Source organism: Cygnus atratus, chromosome 5 (genome assembly GCF_013377495.2).
Source record: "Cygnus atratus isolate AKBS03 ecotype Queensland, Australia chromosome 5, CAtr_DNAZoo_HiC_assembly, whole genome shotgun sequence".
Taxonomy (NCBI): Eukaryota; Metazoa; Chordata; class Aves; order Anseriformes; family Anatidae; genus Cygnus; species Cygnus atratus.
Window position 1 is genome coordinate 38,837,107 of NC_066366.1, and position 22,205 is coordinate 38,859,311.

Sequence of the window (22,205 nt, forward strand, 5' to 3'; positions counted from 1 at the left end):
CATGCATTGTTTCTTCTCATAGTCCCATATCTGACTTTTGCAATTGAAAAACACAGCTTTTAATGGCATCATAGAAAACACTCTCCTTCTGTACACAAGTTCCCAAGTCAGAGCTGCCATCTAGTCTAGCGGGGCTTCGTGGTTTGGGGTGGGGTAGAAGGGGGTTATAAAGAAAGTTTTGATGAGATGAATATCTAGGTTCACGCAGGTTTTGAGAAAGGCAAAAGGGAAAGACTTGCAAGTGATCCAAGTTCGATTTATTGAGGCTTTGCTATGGTTTTGCCTGCAATAGCCACACCCTATCTAAATCTCACCATGCAGTTTGCCTAAATCAGTCCAGATGTTGAACTGTTTCTGAGTATATACTTTCTAGCGCTTGAACACCTGCAAACTGAGTTTGACAGCATGGATAAGTAAGTCTTAGCTTTATCCAGATAGTAAAAACAAGCTGTGAAAACCCAGACAGACAAAAATTCTCCATAGTACAGATTTCTTTCACGCGACTATTGAAGATTCAGAAAATGTATAGTTTTTTTTTTTTTTTTAAACCATCCACAGCTGTGTAGACCCTGTATGTGGAAAATGCTGCCCATGTGCATTTCCATCCTCTTGGCTCTGACTTGGAAATGTGAACTCTAACACAGCAGTTTAATTTGCTTTCATAGATTTTGCAAAACACACATCCAGGTAAGTTACCAACACCGTTTTCTGATGTTAATGCATTTTCCCCTAAAAAAAAAAGTTTAAACACATACTTCAAGCTTCCAGTGCTCAAGTAGAGGAAGCAACGAGAAAAACCTAAAGAAAAAAACACTATTTATATGAGAAATTACGTCAAAATTCATTGAGGTAGGAAGGCAGCTCTAATCTGAACTTCTCAACTGATCCAGAATCAGAAAATTTTCAATGACTAAAATGAAAGTAAAGTGTGATAGAGAAAACAGGTAATTCTGTGGCCCGAGTGACCTTCCTTAAATGGGTTCAAATTCATAAATAGGCCACACTTTACCTGAAATAACTGAAGTTACGTAAATGAAAGAAAGCCTCCAAAGCAACTTTAAACCAAGGCAAAATTTGCACAATAAACGCATATCAATCGCAACGTATTACACTGGGTAATTTATGATTCGGTGGTCAAAGGTGACACCGTCTATAAAACAAAGGATTCTTTTTTTTTTTTTTTTTAATTTAAATTCTGCTCTTTTAAAAAGTTCAAGAAACAGCATTCTGGCTTTTGTATTAATGTTCTGTCTTAGTACTTTTAGCTTAAGTATATTATGCAGACATCCCCTATAGTTACACATCAGGTAATAAATCTCATAACGTTCTATTCCTTCTGAATTATTCACCATCATTAGACAGCTTGTTATCCAAAAGCCAAACTCTTGCTTTTTAAATTCCTTTATAATGAAAGAAAAAACAAATACAAATAAAGAAGTCTAAAAAGAAATATAACATGCTACAAAGAAATTAAGCTTTAGGTGGCATATGCCAGCTACTCCAGAAAGGTAAAAAGCTCACAGAGATGCGCCAGGGAGGGAAACCTGCAAAACACCCACAGCACGCACAGCCCAGCTCCTTCCTCCAGCAGCATGCAACAACATAAAAATGTGGTACTGCAGAACACCGCTGTCCCAGAAAGTTCACTTTTTTCCACTTTTTCTCTCACAGCAAGGTCAAACCCACATCTGTAAGAACCACTTAGAGAAAACAGCCTGGCAGAAGTGGGGCATGCAGTGGAGTACACGGGCACAGAAGTTTAAGGTCAGGATATCCTATGCACTGGATAATTTGAAGCAATACAAGTTATCACAAAGACATTTTGCTCAGCTGATCCACAAGATACATTGTCAGTTAGGCGCTCAAGTTGGTTTTTTTTTGTTTGTTTTTAATTCATATAAAGACAACTACACTTGTCAAGCTTAGGGTTACATTTTTCTCTCAATTTACGATGATATTGCAGGAAACAACCTTCTTGACAGCCATACTCTATAGCATGAAATTTTGCATAAAAAATAACTTTGAATTACATTTCTGGTCTTCTGAGCATTTTTCTACCCTCTGAATTCCAGCTAGGAGAGTTTTAATTTGGAACAAACAAACAACAACAAACAGAAAGAATGTGTTCATGCAAAAAAAAAAAAAAAATCGATAGAAGTACAAGTACTGGACAAAGTATTCATGAATCGAATCCAAGTGAAATTGAAATCTGCACAGAAGGTACATTGAAGTTATTGATAAAGATTTAAGTGGATTCCTGCCGTTCGGCATAACTTGAGCCCAATTCAAAACCTGGAGCACAGGACTGAAGACAAACTCTCAATACAACATCCTGTAGAAGTTCTAAAATGACATCTCAAAAGTTCATAAGTTATAGCAGCATTGTACATCAAATTTTCTCGCATTCTCTACTCCTTTTCTCTTTGGTTTAGTTAAAACAGCACAGAAGAGTAGAAAAGAAAATGAGCATCACTACAGCATGATTTTGTAAATGTTATCTGGTCCCCAAACACAAAAAACAAGAAACTAACTCAGCAGGTCCACTCAATCAGTCATCTTCCTCATCAGCCAAGAAGTTTGGAAACACTATGTAGACAATGTTTCCTTCACACTCTGGCTTTTTTTTTTAAATAAATTATAACAACAAAAAAAAAAAACTCAAACATCACAGAAAGGAGAGGCCAAGCTTCTGTCTTCACTTGCAGCCACCTCCTACTTCAGATCGAACCTATTCTTGCAGACTGAGTATCTAGAGTCCCTCAAGGCTAATTTAACACCTTTATTATCGTATGTAATAAGTCACTTGCAAAAAGAATGTTTAGATTAATGAATCAGATTTAATGCAACAACACTGAAATTAATGTCAACATAAACTCATGACAACCTAAAGAAAGGGCAGCAGAGAACCTCTGAAATCACCATAAAAAAGATATTAAATACTGAGCCTAATGTAGCTACGTAAACCATGAGTCAGCTGCCTCAAACAAAACTCAAGCCAGTGGTGGTCCTCTATGAACGAAAGGACAGAACCCCAAAATTAATTACACTGAGGAAGCTCAATTTCCTTATGGATTAAAAATAAATAATAGATGCTATGCTAGCAGAATATTCAGAATTATCTAATGCACTTCAGAAACCCAAAGTACCAAATGGTATTCAACAACTATATTATTGAACAGGGGCACTTTTAAATACATATACAAACATTTGATGGTCTCAGACCATTCACAACTGCAGTGGGAACTTGCTATTGCATCTGCTGTCAGCACACTGACCTGTGAGAAATGAAACAATACCTGTAGCTGATGATATATTTTTAAATATTGTTTGATATATTCTTATTCCCAACAGGCCTGCCTGAATATAAGACTGTCCCCTTTCAGCTAATTTAATGCAACACAATCACAGAAGTTATTTATTTGTTTAAAAGTCGTTTTGGTTGCTTTAACCATTTTATTATCCACAACAAACTAACCAATTTAATCCTAACGTGTGAATTTACTTCTGTCCTTGCAAAAGTCACCCATGGATTTACTATTAATATAAAACAACAACCTTACATCTGCCTGTGCTGGCAGGTAAAGTACAAGTCAAGTAAGAGCGAAGCAATCAACAGCTAAATTAAAAATCCTGTTTATTACATGGACCCTCAGCACCCTTACCAATACATCATCCATTCCTTAAACTCCTTGGAACATCTCAGTGGAAGTTTGTGGCTTGACAGATAGTTTCCATCTATTCTTTAGTGAGCAGAAACCACAGAGATGAAACATTGGTGAGTTCCACATTCTATTTTTTCCACGAGAGAGAAGGAACCGAAAGAATTGTTGGCCCATAAACTCCTAACGTTCAGTACAGTTTTTCAATACCCTCTGGGGCATACTTCCACTTTTCTCTCTTCCTCTCACCACAACAGTTTGATCTCCCACAATCTCAAATACTGCTCAAAATATCCTTTAACTCTATTAGGATACATTCCACGGCCTAACTTAATGAGCGTAGGGCTCTCCAGAAGTGTTTTTCTAGTTCAGAAGTCCCAGATGTGCACTGTCAGATGGCACATCTTTGACTTCTTCACGACGTCCCAAGTGTCCAACAGCACGGGGCTTTGACCAGCCGGTATCCCCAGCCTATATTCTCATTACTTGGTCATGCCCTAAGTGAACTCGCAGTGTTGCTGGGCACATTCTGACAGAAAATGACAGAAAAAATAATGAAAAAGGAAAACAATCCACTTGCCTCAAATTTCTAAACAAAACGCCAACTCTACTGTGCTTAGTAGAATTGCACTGCTGCTGGCCTATGCCATAAACTTGAAGGATACTTATTCCACTGCCACTCATCTCTCAAGGATCAGGTTGATACCTATTCCAGTTCTTCACAGAGATCCCAAGCAAAAAAATAACAATTTCCTTCAAGTATTCTCAATACTGTGTTTTTTCTCAGCCATACCAACTCACAGAAGAAATTCTGTACTGAAAAAAGTCAAATATTTTGGATGTTTAATAGCTCTTAGGCTAAATATTTAAGGGGAAAAATAAGAGGGTTTCTTAGAAAAAAGTTACCTACAATGTGCAGCTTCTTTCTAACAATAGATTTAAACCTAGTCATTGTTCTCAACCTCAACAAGGCAGGTTGCTTTCGTACAACACACTATGTTCACAAAAAATACAGACCTAATATGAAACTAAACAAATTGAACTGTTGCCATTAAAGCTATTTCTGAACATCATGAAGAATGATTTATCATTATTGTTTATGCTTTGACAAAAAGAGGACAACTGCTTTCAACTTTACATTACTGGCCAAATTTTGACGAAATACATTCACTCTTCTACAGTATTAACCTTGTGTGTCAAACTGATATATGTATTATGTAAACATCTACAACAAGAGTAAATTTAAAGCATCCAGAACTAACGAATGAATTCAAACACCACACCAAAAAGAGAGTGAAACCTTTGTGTCTGGAGAGAGAAGCAGCAGTGCTCTGAAAACATGAACTTAAACTTCATAGTTAGTCTGAAGTTCCAGCGTTTCTTCACTAGTTCAGCGGATTGATGACCATAATTTGTGACAAACCCTCACACCATGCTAGTAGTAGCTACTAGGAAAATAGCTACCAAAACCAGCGACAGACTGACTGAAACAGTTCTGAAGTTGTAGGGACTCCTACGTAGCACATTCCCTCATCATAAAAGTAGCACATGTTCTATCTTGCTGTGTTCTGTGTTTAAGCAGAGTGATAAGTTTCATTACTTTTAGCTTAATTCATAGTGCTTTTCTTGAGATAAAAGCCATCTTAGTGCTGTGCTCAACTGCACTTTTTATTTCACACTGCATCCCTGGTTTCGAACTTCTGTAAATCACCCACACACTTCTCTGTTCAGCTTTCCTTATCTTGCTTTTCTTAACGTTAGGCAAATAATCATTCCATTAAAGAAAATTATGATATAGTCTCACAATTTTGTCAAGCATTCTAGTATACCACAAACAACAGCTAACCAAACTCCTGTGAGTTTAAGAAAGAGCAATTCTTGCTTAAGATAACTTCTTAGCAAGAATTATTTCAAATGCTTTTAGGTTTCAAGAGCCACACATAAAACATCTGCTATACAGTATTAAGCATTCAGAACTTAAAATATTTTCAGAAAAAAAAAAAAAAAAACAACAAACATGTAATTGCTATAGTTATCCTGTTCCTGAATACTTCAACAGGCAAATGAACCCCCCTTCAAGGAAGCAATAAATGCAATGATCATTTTGTCTCACCTCGGTGAAAACAGAATCCATTATAACACACATCTTGACTATCACTATTTCAAGCCACATAAATAAAACCACTCCTGACACAACCACATACAGAGCAAGGACATTACTCCACAGCAAAAATTATTTCATGGCCAAAGTATTCAGAATCTATTATAACACGCTAAACTTAGCAGAAGCTTTAACACTAGAGAAGTTCCAACACATCCCCCACCTTGCAGAGATCTATTTACATATTTGTAATATAAGCACATCAAAATAATTTCAAGAGGTAAAAGTCCCTTAAAGTCAGGCATCTGCTTCGATTCTCAGGAATGGAAACAGAAAGCACGAGCCTCTTCAGATTGTTTACAGCTGGTCTGTCTCACATGCATGAAAAACACGCTGTAATTCTTCGAACTTGGAGGAATCACAGCTTTATGAATATGTCTGGAAGGTGAAAATACAGTACATATTACACCTCTCTGATATTTTGCAGTCTACAAATACAGAACATACTGATAACCAAGACAACTCAACTGAAAATGTGGGGAGCCCCTCATAGTACATTCATGCTCTTTCCAAAAGGACAGATGAGCTGTCCTTAAAAGCACCATCTAGACCAACCTAACAAAGAATCACATACCTTCCTATTAAGCACTCAGAACAAAAGCAATGTCACTAAGATTTATAACCAAGACTCTTCAGCTAATTACTAAAAACCAGCACATTTGTAGAGGAGTTTTTCCACACATTTTTCAGGAAGGTGTTTGTTGATACAGAATATATACTATATTAAAAGAATCACTGGCTCTAATACGAGGTGAATCAAATCCAACCTTCAAGTTACAACGTATTTCTTAGTTTTACTGTGAACCCCATTACATTTCTTCCTTAAGAGTTCCAAAAGCAAACTTACCTCCTTTTTAAAATACTCCTTTCGATTAGAGTCCGTAACATCGACAAGTAAATGTGTGGAAACCCTCAAGGAGCACTATCAGCCTGTTCTCTCTCCATTTAAGACTCCCTAGAAGTTAACTTTTTTTTTTTTTTTCCCCTCTTCCTAAAGCTACATAGCTGAATTCACTCAAGTAGGAACTTGAACATCTTCACACAAACAGAAATGCTCAGAATGGAACAAGTCACACTTCAGGTTTTCTGAAACGTTTTTAAAAGACCAGGGCGATATGTATAGATAGAGAAGGTTCAGTCTGAGATGCAAAGGACGTCTTTTTCCTATAATTATGGCAGAATAAGCAAGGCACAGCATACACCTGCGTACAGTTCCAACTAAAAACAGCGAGCAACAATGCCAGCAGAAAACGGTCAGTTCTCCTGCTCTAAATGACAGTTCTAATAATTACAGATGGTTTCTAAAGGTGGGTGGCCTAATAAAAAAGGCCCCGAGGTGATGTTCTGCCAGCCCTGGCCGCGCTGCCGAGTTTTCTAAACTGCCTAGGAAATTGCAACAATTAGGCTTCAGCTTGCTAAAGCGCTCAGGTGATGGATCCAAGGGAGCTGATGGATCCAGGCAGGCCAGATGCAGCCGCAAGAAGCCAGAAGTCTCCCAGCGGAGGATGTTACGAACGCAGGACTGAAGCAGTGAGAAAAAGGAGAGGAAAGGAACAACTCCCGGACCCTTCCCCAAGGATGTTGCGGACAGAACGCAGCCTTCGTTTATTTTATTTTATTTTATTTTATTTTTAAGTGGGAGCACTTTTACTTCAAAATAGTGTTGTGGATCACTGCAAAGAGCAAGGTACCAGTAACCTGAGTGCCCAGGTCAGCAAGCTGGGTCGGAACGGGGAAGCAAACCGGGCTCGGCGGAGCCGGGGCCCACGCGTGGCAGCCCCCAGCCCGCCCACAGCCTGACAAACGGAGCCGGGGGGGCTGCGGGGGGGCCCTCGCCTTCCTCCCACCCCCTTTGGCAGCCGTGCCAAGAGGTTTGATTCCGCCTGGGAGCGACACCCGACACCAGCTTCCCCAAACCCCGCAGAAATCCGCGGCTGGGACCGCGGAAGAAGCACGGCACAGGGTGGGTTGGGGTTTTTCCGGGGGCACGACTTCTGTGGGTTGTTTTTTTTGTTTGTTTGTTTGTTTTTTTTGTTCTTTTGCAACCCTACGAGTTCACCAGAGTTCCCCCCCTCTGCCCCGGGGGGAAAATACCCTCGGACCCCAAGGACGTGTCCCGAGGGGGTGCAGAAAGAAGGCCCCCCCCCTCCCCACCACACACGTGCCTTTAAGGGGAGCAAAGAAGGGTTAGGAGAAGGAATAGCAACCCGTGGCACAAGCACCCCCACACCAAAACCCCCCTCACCCCAAATCCCGTCCATGTACCCCCCACCAAAACCCGCTCTCACCCCATTCACCCCATCCCGTCCACATCCCGGGAGGGAAGGGGGGGGGCGGTTGGATAAGTTTGGCGAAGTCCTACAACAAAAGGGGCTGAGGCTCCCCTCCACCGCCGCCCCCACGGGCCCCGCGGCGCCCAGAAGAACTCACCCTCGGCCGGGCCGGGCTGGTAGCGAAGCAGGGAGGCGGCCAGGAGTCGCAGCAGCAGCAGCAGGAGCGGCGGCGGCGCCGCCGCCTCCATGTTGTGCCGCAGCAGCAGCCGCCGGAGCGTCTCAGGCAGGCTCCATGCTCGGGGCGCTGCGCTCGGCGGGGAGGGAGGCGGGCAAGGGGGGAGGCGCTGGAGACGACCCTCCTCCTCCTCCTCCTCCGCCTCCTCCTGCTCTCACCCGGGGAGGAGCCCCGAGCCCGGCCGCCCCACGCCGGGGGGAGCGGCCCAGGCCCCGAGCCCGTGGATGCGGGTGGAGTCCTGGCTCTGGGGGGCTGTTGGGGCGGTTCTTTCTTTGAGTCTGGTGGTGGGGGAGTTAGGGATATTTTCTTTCCTTCTTCCTTCTTTTCCTCCCTGCCTTCCCTCCTTCCTCTTTCCCTCTTCTTTCTGGAACAGTTATTCTAAAACCAGCCAGGAGGTTGCAAGGGGGATGCAGGAAGGGTCAGAAAAAGTTGCTTGCCCCATGTTTATAAAGAAACGTTTCTGCAACTGATGTAGAAGTTCAGTGTGCAGATGTGTACTCCTTTACCTGTCTCCAGGAAAAAAGGTGGGTGCCTGCTTCTGTGAGGGGGAATTTACCTTTCTCTTCTCACCAAAACATTTTCTGAAAACACTTCTCATCTACCTTACTTCTCAAAGAAAGGCACTTTTCAACAACGTTTTGTTGCTTTTTCCCTGTTAAATGTGCTCCCTGTTCATATAAACGCATTACCAACATGAAAGGGGCAGAAACATGTTACACAAAAGTAGAGGCTAAAAGAGATAAAGATGGCACTGACTGGATTTAGACAGAGATTTCAACAGAAAACATGCTTTCCAAAGGAAGGTACCTGCCATAAGAAGAACTGTTTAGACTAGAAAGATCCATTGGTGACCAATTGGAGCCACGCAGCAACCCTAGAGAACTATTCACAGGCATAAACTGCAGAGTTTCATGCCATGTGGAAGTTCATTCTTCACAGTAGCATGGAGCTGGAATAAAATGTTTGAATAAAATTAACGTTTCTTTTTAGAGAGTATTCTCGCTTGGTACCCCCTTTCCATCCTGAATCAGCCTACCTCAATTAACAGATTGGGTGGCAGACTTAAAGCTAAAGCAAAGGGGAGAGAGACCAGGCTATAGAGGTAGGCAACTAGGGGAAAAAACAAGTCTTACCAGAATGCTTTTTGGGGGGCTTTGACAATAACACTTCTGCTAAAAGATATTGTTACCTGAAGTGCTGGCAAATCTAGTAGCAGTCAGGAGGAATGCAGTATTCCTCCAACCTGGAAGATGCCGTTTTAACCTCAGCTAATATGTTGTTGGGTTTGGGGGAGAAAATTAAATTTGGACAACTCCAAAAGGAAGTCTGACTTGTGTGCTGAGAAAGCTGCCTCCTGCCTTTTTGCCAGCCGTGCAAGAATTCCTCCAGCAAAACCAGGGAGAGCAAAGCTGTGACATTCCTGAAATATCAGACACATTTGTGAGGAAGTGAAAAACAGGTTAAAAATACCTTATTGGGTTAGCAACAACATGGTGTTACACTTTTTTTTTTTCTTTTCCTTAATAGAAGAGGCACTCCTTTCAGAGAAGGTTGCATGTGCACAGTGCTCAAGTAGGACTCCAAGAACAGAGCCAAGAAAACCTAGGTGAAACAAGGCATTGAGTAACCCCCTGGGCAAGTCACAGTCTAGCATTTCGTCAGTTTCTCCTTTCACGAAAGGGGCAGGGGGAATAGTTTCCCTTTCATTCTGTACACATAGTGTAAAGGAAGCTGCAGCAGGTTTGGGGCCTGGCTATAGGAAGAAGGAAGAGGAGGAATGCAGGCTGCAAGCCCAGCACTCCCCCTCGAAGTTGCAAGCAGGCCAGTTCTTGCATTCTGCCATTGTGGTCATCCCTGACAGAGAAAGGAGGGAAGTGCAGAGGCATAGAAGGGAAAACAAAGAGCCCAGCTGTATGTGAACTCTGAGGGATGTCCTTCGGGGTAGCCTAGCCATCCCACCACAGCTGGAAAACTTGGCTTGACTGAATTGCTTTAAATGCTTTCTACGTATTTACTCCTCCTGTATTTCTCCCTCCTACCCCAGTTTACAGCATCCTTCTCTCCCAGCTGCCAGAGCTGTCTGAGCTCCTGTAGAACTAAACACTTAATGACAACTGCAGAAGCCCCTAAAGTAAATTTACTGCCTTATAAATGACACACAGGTTTATTTTATGGTGAATATCAGTACCAAGACATGCATTTTTATTCCTCTGGGGCAGCACCGTTTATTGAAGACAAAGTCTCTAGATCCAAATTCGTTGAGGATATTCTGTGGTTTTGCAAAAACAATGCAAAGTGAACAGAAAATAATAATAAGACGACATTTTCCTTCACTACTTCTAAGACCATAAGACAGAATCACTTTCCTTTTCCAGTGTCTCAAATACACTTCTTCATGCTTCCTCACCCACCTTTTGGACAGAAAGCAGCCACAAACTAAAATTATGTAGGGACTCTTAGTCCTTCTCACCCTTTATCACAAGAGAAAATGTGTATAGGTAATCTAGAATAAGTAAGAAATGACTGAGGAAAATATCATCTGGATGCAGGTTCCCTCATCTCCTCCAAAAACTAGATGCAAGGAGGACAGCATGTATACAACAATAGTTCAGATTACACCTACTGAGAAGACATCTGAAGAAATCTGTGCAAGGGATGGGTGTGGTTATGGACTCACCATGACATGCTTCAGAAAACCTGGGCTTTGTCTTCACGTCCATCCATCAGACTCTATAGGCACCACTCGGTGGCTCCCGCAACATCAGTTGCTCATATTCTGCCCACATGGTAAATTTTTTCCTCTTCCTTTATCTGTCTTGCCAGTTCAGAGCATCATTTCCTGCAGATACAAGCACAGTCCAAGCCAGGTCTGAGGTTGCACACGACTTTTAGGCACTGCTTTGAAAAAAGTCACTTAACGTTTAGAACTAAAAAGCTGCACTGACACTAATTAAGCTGCCTGACATGGTAAAAGAGCATTATCATTACTACTTTCTAATCCCTAGAAAAAAAAGACCGTAAGACGTACACATTTGTTTACATCATGCAGTTTCCCTGGCATTGCACAGTAGTAAAGGCAGATCTTGTTCAGAGCAAATACTCCCCAAAATACCTCATCAACCCAACTTTTTTTTTTTTAAACATGTCCAGTTTATTATTTCTTCCCCCTCCCCAGATAAACTATAACATGAACTGAACAGTTAAACCAGCAAGAATCTGTCATACAGACATAAAAATGTGTGACTTAAGTTTAAGCCAGTGATCTTTCAGCCTCTGATTTGTATGCTTTTAGGACACTTATGAAACTAACAACAAGCCAAACTTTGTTATGTTAAGTTTTCTATACGTGACTTGTTACGCTTATTAGGAAAGCTATAAGGGTTCAAGCACTGAAAAAGGTTAAAAGGTTTAGGTTGGTCAGGAAAGCATTACGGTTAAATATCAAAAAAAGCTACTCTTTTGGGGCCTAGGCAGCCAAGCGAAAGAGCGTGTGTGCATTATAGATACAACTGTAGAACGTTGTGCATTATGCATGTATAAACTGGAGAACTTTCCTTCCCAGGCAGGGCTCCAGTGCCACGCATGGAACTACAACCCTGACATTTCTAGTGCAGCCATTTCCATTGTTGTGACCCCAGTGAGGGTACAGCAGCTAAACAGGGCTGGGAGCTTGGAAAAAAAAAAAAAAAGTCAATTTTGTCCAATAGTTATATTTTAAGGAAGGGAAGTGTTGTAAGTAATCTAGATGGGACTACAGAAGGAAGGAGCCTGAGAATAGCAATCTTCAAGCATTTGCCAGTGCTTGAGATCTTCCACAGTACTCAGGGCCCATCTGCCTTGAGCTTTACTCCAACAGAGACAAAGAGAACGCACACACCAATAATGTAAATACAGGAAAATCTGGAGACATTGCGAGTCAAGAGATCAGAGTGCTATGGGATAGAGACTTCCTGGAAGGAGTGAGCTTAAGGAGAGATGGCTGACAGGGTTGCAAGAGGAACACTAATACTAAAAAATGTATGAAAGGCGTCCTGGTAGTATTAATTGAAACAATAGTTAAGGTTGTACTGTGTTAGTGAGATGGCGAGGGTAAAGAGCCTGTTCCCAAAGCCTCCTGCTGGCCAGCAGCCTCAGGAACAGAGGGGCTGACACTGCCTGAGGAGGAGAAACATGTCACCATAAAAAGTTATGAAAACATAAAAATAGTTCAGTGGGTTTTTTTGGTGGTGATTCTTGGACTCTGAATACTTTTCTGGTCACAAATAAACTCCCTGCTACAGCTACCAGACCAGCAGTCATCACATTTCTCTGCGCTGTACAAGCAAGAGTTGCTGTTTAAAACTTCCATGTCAGCTACCTTTGCAAAGCCAGTTGTAAAACTATTTGAGCTGCACTTTACATCTCATTATTGGTCACCAAAGTTCTGTATCAAAGTGAGGAAATATTATCCCTTTAGCAGGAAATAAGGGAACTGTGAAAGGAGAATGATTCTGCCTGGAGAGACACAGAAAGTCAGCTGCAATTCTTTGCCCTATATTCCTCGTGGAAGACTTTTTTTTTTTTTTTTTTTTTACGAGCAACTCCAATATTTCAGTGGAAATCTAAAGTGACAGCAAAAATTAAAGGAGTCAGCACAGAACTAAGTATTGAAGTAGCACTATAAAAATCCCCACATTAAACTTTTTTTTTTTTTTTTTTTTAAGAAATTCAGATAAGAAGTTGAACATAATATGTTCTGCCTGATCCAGACTGCAAGGTCATTAAATCTCGCCTATGCTACATCCACATAACCAACCAAGTAGGTCCATTCATAGAGCTAAGCATCTCCCTTTTTCCAGTGCTTGCAGGGACCTAAAACATTAAGTTTGCACAGCCATTAACACAAGGTATCACCTGAGGCCTTACTACAACAGCCAGTGGCAGGTTTCTTCGGTCTCACTCCAGTGCTATATTCATCACACAGGAACTTCTCAAGGAGTGTCTTAGCTCCAGTCATGACATAAGATAAAGGGTAACCTGAGATGACTTCTCCAAATGCAGCATTGATTGGAAAGAGCTGGGCTTGAGATAGTGAGAATGTAAGAACAGATCCTGAAAGGGTCAGAGAGAAGTGTTGTGATTTAGGGTGGCATCTTTACATGCTTCTACACTGCTCCAAGCATCTCTGCACTACACAGGAGTCTTGTACCAAGCAGAGCAAGGAAAGGTTCTTCTGAAGGATCCTGAAGCCCCGCTAATCTCATTATTTGAAGAAAAGCATTATGCAGTAATTGATGTCTATAAATGATCACATCTCCCATCTGCCCACCCATGGTAACTGGCTTTTCACCACAATATTGAATTCACTGCAAACTTAGGTTGGTGTATTTGCCTTCTTTTCTCTATGCACCATAGGTTTGCTACAGCTGGCAGATTACAGTCAGTGGTTGCAAACCAAAGCTCCACGCAGTCATACTTGAGCTGCTGAATAGCCCACACTTCTCGTAGGAGAAGAGGTAAGTCTGGCATCCATCTGTCTTCAGAGACACAGCATTTATTCATACAACAGCCAAGCCCTGCCTCACTTTACCCCCAAACAACTGTGGTTGATACTCACATCTAAAATAATACTATAAATATTATAAAATAATACTATAAAAATAAGCTGCTACAATGTGTGTGATAGGCCACAGAATGTGCTACATTTGTAGTGTGATTACCCTTTCAGCAAGCACTTGGGTGTAGAGAGGAAACATTGCAAAACACCATGATCTGTTAGCACTAGTACATGCCTGTCATATTCATTCACACCTTAAAAGACAAAACTCACCTCCAATCATTAAAAGCATCACCAAGTCAAGTAGTGTAGGATTAGAAGATGTAGAAATAGTATCAGAACAAACTGGTGGTAAGATGCTCCCTTAACTAAGTTACAAGCGAAGGTCACAAAGGTCATTTCTTTGACATTTTCAGCACGTAAAAAGAAAATTCTTTGACTTTTCAAAGCTGCTTAAGATAAAAAGTGTTGTAAGCAGGGGTGAAGCCATGCTCGACTAGTTACTGTCTGACTAATTTTTGTGGGCGGTTAAGATGCCAGGCAAGACTTGCTTTGTCCTGGCAAGATGCGAATCTTTCTCGTATGCAGTGGGAAAGGCCCCACGATATGGCTCAGTGCCATGACTATTTAGATATTAAAATGGTGGATGTTGAAACTGGTCCCAAATGCAATGTTACGTGAACCCTACGTGCTAGCTGCCTGCTGACAGCACTTGGAGTGGTTCTTGCTGGGATCGCACCAAGTGCTCCTGTTGGCTGCCAAAGAAAGGAGGTGGAAGGTAAGGGAGGAAAAAAAGGAAGGTGACGTGTAAAGGAAAAGCTGCAGACAGGTGTAAATGTGAGAAGAGTCCTGATTTCCTATATTTCTATAAGATTTATGCAGGCATCAATACATACACATGCAAATTTCCTACATTTAGTATTCTCTTGAATATTATCCTCTTAGCACTTTGTAAATATAAGAACCTATAATATGCCTACACTGAGTTTGCTATGTGGCAAGTCAGTTGACTGAAACTCTGTACAGAAAAATGAAGTTATTTCTGTGGTGGTTCAACAGCGTGAAACGTGCCTGAAGGTCGGCAATGGTGAATTACTTCCCGTAGATGGCAGCATTGGTGAGCATCACCAGCCACACCGCAGCTCCGGGTAGTCCAACTAATACCTACGATTTTTGTAGCACCTTTCACTGTTGGAAAGCAGGGTGGTGCTGGTTTTTTTTTTTTTTTTTTTTTTTTTTTTAAATCATTAATGATTCTGGACTCTTCACTGCTCGCGTTCACCCATATTTCTCTGATGCTGAGATCATGCATTAAACAAACAATATTTGCACAGTACAAATACATAACAGACGTGCATTTTGATACAGCCCACCACATACAGAGGCACAGGAATGTGGTGCTGAGGCACCATGCAGAAGTTCTGAACTTCTGCACAAGAATTTATTTGAAAGCTAATACTTGTACTAATGAAGTATCAGCATAACATCATCAATTACAACAAAACTTATGACATTCAGCTTAGGAAACAGAAGCGTTAAGTATTAGGGTTTCATTACTTGGATTTCTGTGAGATCAGACCAATTGCTTAAGTCAACACATCAGAGCACTCTGCCAAAGAGCAGGATATGATAGTGTTAACATCTTGGACTTCTTCAGTCCAGAGAAAAAAAATGGTGTCTTTCCAAGAAATTTCCACCTGCTCTATCTTCAGTTTACTGTTTGACTTCACTGTAGAAACAGGCCAGTCTTAAAGTTAGCTCTGATTTACTGATTTTCACCTCTCCAGCATTTCTGGGTTTTCCTTGCTGCTGCGTTCCCTAAGGGATTTTGTAAAGCAAGCACCTAAATTCCTCAATGTGGCTGGTAAATCAAGAATAAAACCTTACAGAGGTGTAATTTACACCTGGTGTAAATTCAGGCCATAAGAAAACTGTTAAGAAACCAAGTTATAAAACTCCAGCCAAACTGAAATATGGCAATTTTCATTATAAAAATACCTTTAATTGCCAGGGGAAGTAAGGGACTAGAGAGACAGGAATATCGCAGAGCATGGGCTGTTCCACAAGTTCCTCAGCCATACGTAAGGAGAAACACTGTGGATGCAAAATCTTGAGAAACCACACAGAGGACTGAAGTCCCCCCTATTTGATGCTAGCAGTATTGAAACACACTGAAACAGCAAAGCAGGAAAGCAAGCTGGTTGAGAGTGACCAAGCAATAAAGCCTCAGAGCCTTAAGAAAGGAAAGAGTGAGAAAAAACAGATTAAGCTGTTGTAAGGAACATGGAATTAAATGAACAGAATTCAGAGGAAAGATCCCATGGGAAAGAAGCTCATACGAGTCTCCAATCCTTAAAGAAAGGGTACCTAAGACACAAACTGCCCTAGCGTAGAAGTTGCAGGGACAAAGAGACCAAATCATGACTTCTTCAGCAGCCCTCCCCACAGAGAGGAAGCCTGTAGATATAAAACAACAGTACAGGTATACAGAGATAATCAGGGAGGCCATGGCAGAAAGGGAAATACAACTAGCATGGAGAAGAAAGATGACAAAGCTTGCCTTGTTAGAATAACAGAGAAAGGAAAACCAGTGAGGAATTGATTTACTACAAGGCAATGAAGTCTCTTGTTGGATGTCATGAAGCAGGCATAGTTATTAATGATTTTTTGCTTCAGTATCTATTAAAAGCCCCTATGGATCAGGCAGTCGACATAATTAATAGAAATATATGGGAAAACCTCAGGTTAGAATTCAGGAAGAATAGAATAGACTTGATACATTGTTTTTAGTTGGATGATATTAATCCTGGGAAATTGAGGAGAACCTTCAGAGCCATCACAGGTGATCTCTGACAGCTTGTGCGGGACTGGAAAGTTTCTGGAAGACAGAAGAGTCATCCACACATTTTGAATGCAAAGACGGTATTCATATTTGAAAAGGGAAAGAGAGGACTCAGAAGCATGACTTGCTTAGTTCAACTTCAATTCCAACAGAAACCAAACACAGACAAACCATTTGGAAGCACCCACCAGGTAAATCATCAGGTAAGTAACATCCAGCACACATCTGTCACAAACAAATCACTTGAAGCATGTTTAAATTTCTTTTTCTGATACAGACAGATGACAAGCACAGGAAACCACATACTTTAATTCTGCTAAGGGCTTTAGCACTGTTTCACATGACCTCAAAAGCAAACCAGAAAAATATGGGTTGGATAAAAATGCTAGAGTAGCTGTGATATTCATTGGCAAATGGCATCAGTAGCTGCAATAGTCATCAGGATTGGCTGGTCTATAGGAAAGAGGACTGAGAAAAGTGAGAAGAGTGTTAGCTTCAGTAAAGAGAAAAGAAAAAAAACTACGCCCTTGGTAAACAGGTCAAGAAGCTCAAATCACAGCAAGGGAGGTCTGGGTTAGAAGTGAGGAAAAATATTATTATAATAAGGTTAGCTGGAATAGATGCTAATGGAGAGTGAGGAATCAGCCCTGCCAGAGGTTTTAAGCAATCCAGTAAGACAAACACTTCTCAGATTTATTGCAGAGGCAGTTCTCTCCTGAGGCTGGGGCATGGGCCAGCTGACCTCTTGCGGTCCCTTTTTCACCCTGATTTTAACAATTCCTTACAAAAGAATTACATTAGTTTACTAGGATGCCCAGTAGCACAAAGGGGTAAACCAGTGCTAGTGAACAGAAGTACAGATTGACTAGCTTCTCTCTCTTTCCCAGGCTGAAAAAAATTGAATACTCACCAAGAAGGGAAAAAACAAAAAGAGAGAGAAAAGAAGTAGATAAAGCTGTTGAGCTGCTTTACTTTAGTAATCTCAGACATCATTAAAAAGAGAAGTCATGGCATTAGAAAGGGCTCTGCCACACTGCAAAGGGCTGATGCTGCTCTGTGGTTTCATGGGGTAACAAGATGCCCATCCAGCCTCTGCACACACTTTTCCCAGTGTCTCCTGACACCAGCAGTCAGATTTGGACAGCAATGGAATGAAAATAGAGGCAACATCACCTAATGAAGAGGGCGTGGTCTGAGGTGCTGGATGCTCGGGTTGTATTCTCAAGTTCACCATCTGATCTGATGAATACCTTTACCATGTGCTTTGCTTTAACCACCTATAAAAGGGGGAAGAATCCTGCTTTCCTCTGAAATGTTTTCAAGTCCATAGGTAAAGAACACTACATGACACCTACACCAGCTTCCATCAATTCATCAGTGAGGAAAGCAAAAGATTCTTCACATTAAAATCACATCTTTACCTTCCTTTAAGTCCCAAAGGACTTTTAGGATGCACTGCCAGCTCATATGAAGAAGCCCGGTTCAACGGTGGTCAATCCTGTTTTGGTCTACACAGTCGATGACATAAGACAAGCCACGCTGACATCTGTTATTATTGTGAGAAGACACTATAAATTCTGAAACTACCCAAAACCAAATGGAAAATAAAGGGAAAACGCAACAGGAATAAAGGCCCCTTAGCAACTGGGCAATAAAAAGCCAAAATGGAAAGTATAAAGCAGCTACTTGCAAACAAGGAGCTCGCACTTTATCTGCCAAGACTAAAAGACTAACCTCAGGAAGGCATGCCAGGGGAAAGAAAAAGAAATCTATACAGGGGCAATAGCTCTGTGTCTGAGACCATTAGTAAGTATAGGCTGCAACAGGTTATTAAGCAGCTTGGCTTTGAAAAAAAAAAAAAAAATGTTTTTCAAGCCTCCAAAAACTGCAGGCTGAAATCTGACCATGACTGTACTTAGTATAAAATACCAGAACTCCTCCTTCTTGAACTAAAAGCTATGTCTTTGAATAATTGCAATTAAAAGAAGACAAGTGGTAGCTAAACCTATGGCAGTGAATTTCAGCAAGAAGCTGTGGAATGCACTTTGTATTGCTACTTGGTCAAAGGGGGAGCACTCATTGCTTGTTTGGAGAGAACGGGTGTGGGGAAGTCTGCCTGTGCCTCCTCTCTGAAGTGGTTGTATTTGGAGTATGAAAGTCTCATCTCTGGAGGACTGGAGGGGAAAAGCAGAGAAGCCACATCTCATGGAATTTCAGCTGACTGGGAAGCAGAAGCCAGACCTGTTCTAGTTCTGTAACCTGTTTGAGGGGCCAAAAAGAACAAAGACAGAGAAACAACAACCAAGCTATCCTTCCAAAATTCATCAATGCCTTATTGATACCCTCTCCTTGGGCAACTTGACCAGCATATCATCTTTGTCCTGTCTTCGCCAGGAGCAAGGACACAAAGCCCGTTGCTTTCTCTGTGTTCCAGCCCATGCTATGTGGATGGGAGAGGTTGAATCCTTGTTTCCATACCTCCCTGCTATTTTCAAGCCTTCTAAAGTGATTAATAATCGTTATTCATGGCCCACGGGGAAAAATAAAAAAAATAAAAAATAAGTTGGAAGAGAAGAGATAGGGGAAAAGATTGAGGGAAGGAGGTTGTCTGAGCTGTTGACTTTGTTGTTATAGCAGAAATGAAAAAGCTTGAGCTCTTAGCACTCAAATTTCCAAGAAACACATGACGTTAGAGACGCAGTCTGTGCTCATCAGCCCTTGCTTAAATATTTTCTTTGGCTCCACGACTGTCCCTGGCCTGAGCTCCTAGCGCCGTGATGTCACTGTAAGAAGCCAACACCAGAGCCCTGGTAGGAGTGGTGGTCATCATACTGGCTTTCTGGCACTGCCCCGGGTTAGTCATCAGCTGCCCGTTATCACAATAACATGTCCACAGGGAACAGGCCAGCTTTTGGTTCTAACATTCTTATTTCCCTCATAAATGAGAGGAACTCTCATTTATTTGCTCTTTAAGAAAGAATCCGAAAGGACTCTGAAAGAGTTTAAAAATTGTGGGCACAACCCAGGCTGGAATAGGTGGGAAACAAACAGCTCTGAATTCAAAGACCAAACTCATTAGTAACTTGGTATTCCTGTAAGGTGGGACATCATCAGTGCTGAGTCTTACTTAAAGGACAAGCAAAAAATCATTCACCTCCCTCCCTTAAAATAGGAGGGCAAACAGGAAGAGCAAAGTGAAATATCCCGATATCTTACACACACACAATGCAAGGCCAGGTATGTAGACTGGCAGTCATATAAGCATTGAAATAAAAGGCTGAATTTCTTAAACATCTCAGGGTGCTAAGGACGGAAAGACTGGGCCCGAGGGTGGCACTTCAGAAACTCAGGCCTAGTTGCTGGGTGTTCACAGCACCAGAATACCTGGCCCCACTTCACTAACGCTCACACTATTTGGTAGTATCTCCTCTTCCCTTGGGGAAGGTCTGACCAACAGACTAAGTCAGCCCAAGTCTGCTGAGGAGAGGATGGCTCACAGAAGGTGGCACAACCGCAGGCTGATCTCCAGAGAAGCAGCCGCACAGGTGGTGACAAACAGAGCTTCTGTCCCCTGTGTAGGACTCTTCTGCACAACCGGCTGGTAAGGGGTGTCTCAATGTTTCTGGACAACTTTGTTCCAACACTGGGATGACACTGAATTTGCCTCAAAGACAAGGCCAGAACAACTCTTGACCTTTGAACAGCCTGTGATAGTGCATGTATGTGCACCAGCACATTTCTAGATCAGAGCTACAAAGCCCTTCTCCACACCTCTCGTCCCCCCTTCTGCCCTCCACTCCCTGTGGCGTAAATCTTTGCAGAAACTCAGCATAGCAGCCATAGACACCACTATTTCTTCCACGGTATGCGTTCAGGCTGGCCTGAGAACAGAATTTAAAATATAATTTGAAAAGCAAGCAAAATATTCTTAAACACAGACCATAAAGAGACAAGAGTCTGGCCCCTGGCACAGCTGGAAACTGCACTGCAGTTACTGCCAGGTGAGGTCAGCAATTTATTGTTTCAGTGGAGAAGGGGAGGAAAGGGCAACCCTATGCCAAGCTCATTCAAGTACCACCTGGGCTGTCTAAGTGATTTCCAGTATCTTCCAGCCTCTAACCTTTAGCCTGCCTTTTACACCAGCTCTACCACAGCATAGAGTGTTCCTTGTCACCAAGTCCTCCTCTTGCTCTCTTATAATGGAAAACAGCTGTGACAGGCATGTCCCAAACAAAGCCTTACACATTCCTGGTGGAACTGCCTCCTCACCGCCAAAACCCCCAGACTTTATATTTACTACAGAAAATTCAAAAAGACAACCACTTTTCCTCCTCCAAGCTGTAATTTCCTCCCTGACAGGCCTGTCAAATTTAAGATTTCATGTGCTATTCTTATCTTGAATCCCTGCTTACCCCCTGCCCCACAGCTTAGGAAAGCTGACATCCCTCCAGCACCATGAACATTGCTATAAGTAGCTTCTGTGGAGCAGAGCAGTACATTCTTCCTTCTCTAAAAAAACACCACAGAGGGTGGTTTGAAGTAGAGATAGGAAAATCACTGCAGAGCAACAAGAGTCCGACTGAACTTCACTACAACTTCTCACCAGGTGGAATCCTGATTAAAACAGGCAGGTGATGAACAGCTCTCCTCTATTTCACTTTTAATCCAATTTTCTGACAGAAACTATTATGGCAAAATTCAGAGAGAAGGTCTGGGCATGTGATATTTCAGGTCCAGTTTTGCAAACTGGAGAAGTCTGGGTGATTGCGTTTAGGTTTCAGTACAGAAGAAAGTGCTGCGTACCTACTGAACAGAAGGCTGGCGAGAATTTTACCCCTCCAGTTTGGCTATGAAAGTCAAGTCGTGACATGGCCCTTGTTGGCACAAAAACAATTTAATTCATTTTGGTGGACTGCACTCTGAGGAACCTGGGACAACAGAAATTGATTTGAACCACTCTACCAACCCCAAAAATCTATCATGTGCGATTTTTGCTACTCAAAGGAAAAAAACAACCATGTGCGAGCCATTGACATACTGAGTGATTTCAGGCACCAGCAGCACATTTCAATGCACCCTCTTGTAATGTGGTGACTTTCAGAGCTGCTTAGTGATTTCTTTTTTTTTTTTTTCTTCTCAGAAAATATTAGTTCCTGCAATGCTGACGTTCTGCCTGCCTTTTTGCTGCTCAATTCTCCTCCCACCCAGCAATCTCTATTTCAAGAGCAACCTGAGCTACCGGCAGCCAGAGCTAGGGAAAAGGAGTGGTGACCAGACAGGGAGAAGCACTGGCACTATACTTTCTTTCCTGACAATTTTTTCTCCAGTTTTCTGAGCTCCAGGCCAGCAATATAAGTTATCAAAATTTGTTCTAACATTATAAAAAGAACTGAGGGAGAATGTGAAAGCAAGGCCAAGCAAAGGAGGGTCAAAAGGAAGGCTCTTCTCCCACAAGACCTTTCTTTACTGAGGACACTACTTTAATAACTAGGACGTACT

The 22,205-nt window shown here is 41.9% G+C and overlaps 1 protein-coding gene across 1 annotated transcript in view; it reads right to left on the minus strand.

Annotated features, from left to right (window-relative positions):
• LRP5 (LDL receptor related protein 5) overlaps positions 1-8,439 on the minus strand; it is a 143,644-nt gene extending 135,205 nt beyond the window's left edge. The window contains exon 1 of the mRNA XM_035539937.2: positions 8,251-8,439. Within this exon, the coding sequence (XP_035395830.1) occupies positions 8,251-8,341 (91 nt within the window). The 5' untranslated portion in view covers positions 8,342-8,439. The remainder of the gene's footprint in view (positions 1-8,250) is intronic.
• Positions 8,440-22,205: the final 13,766 nt, after the last annotated feature.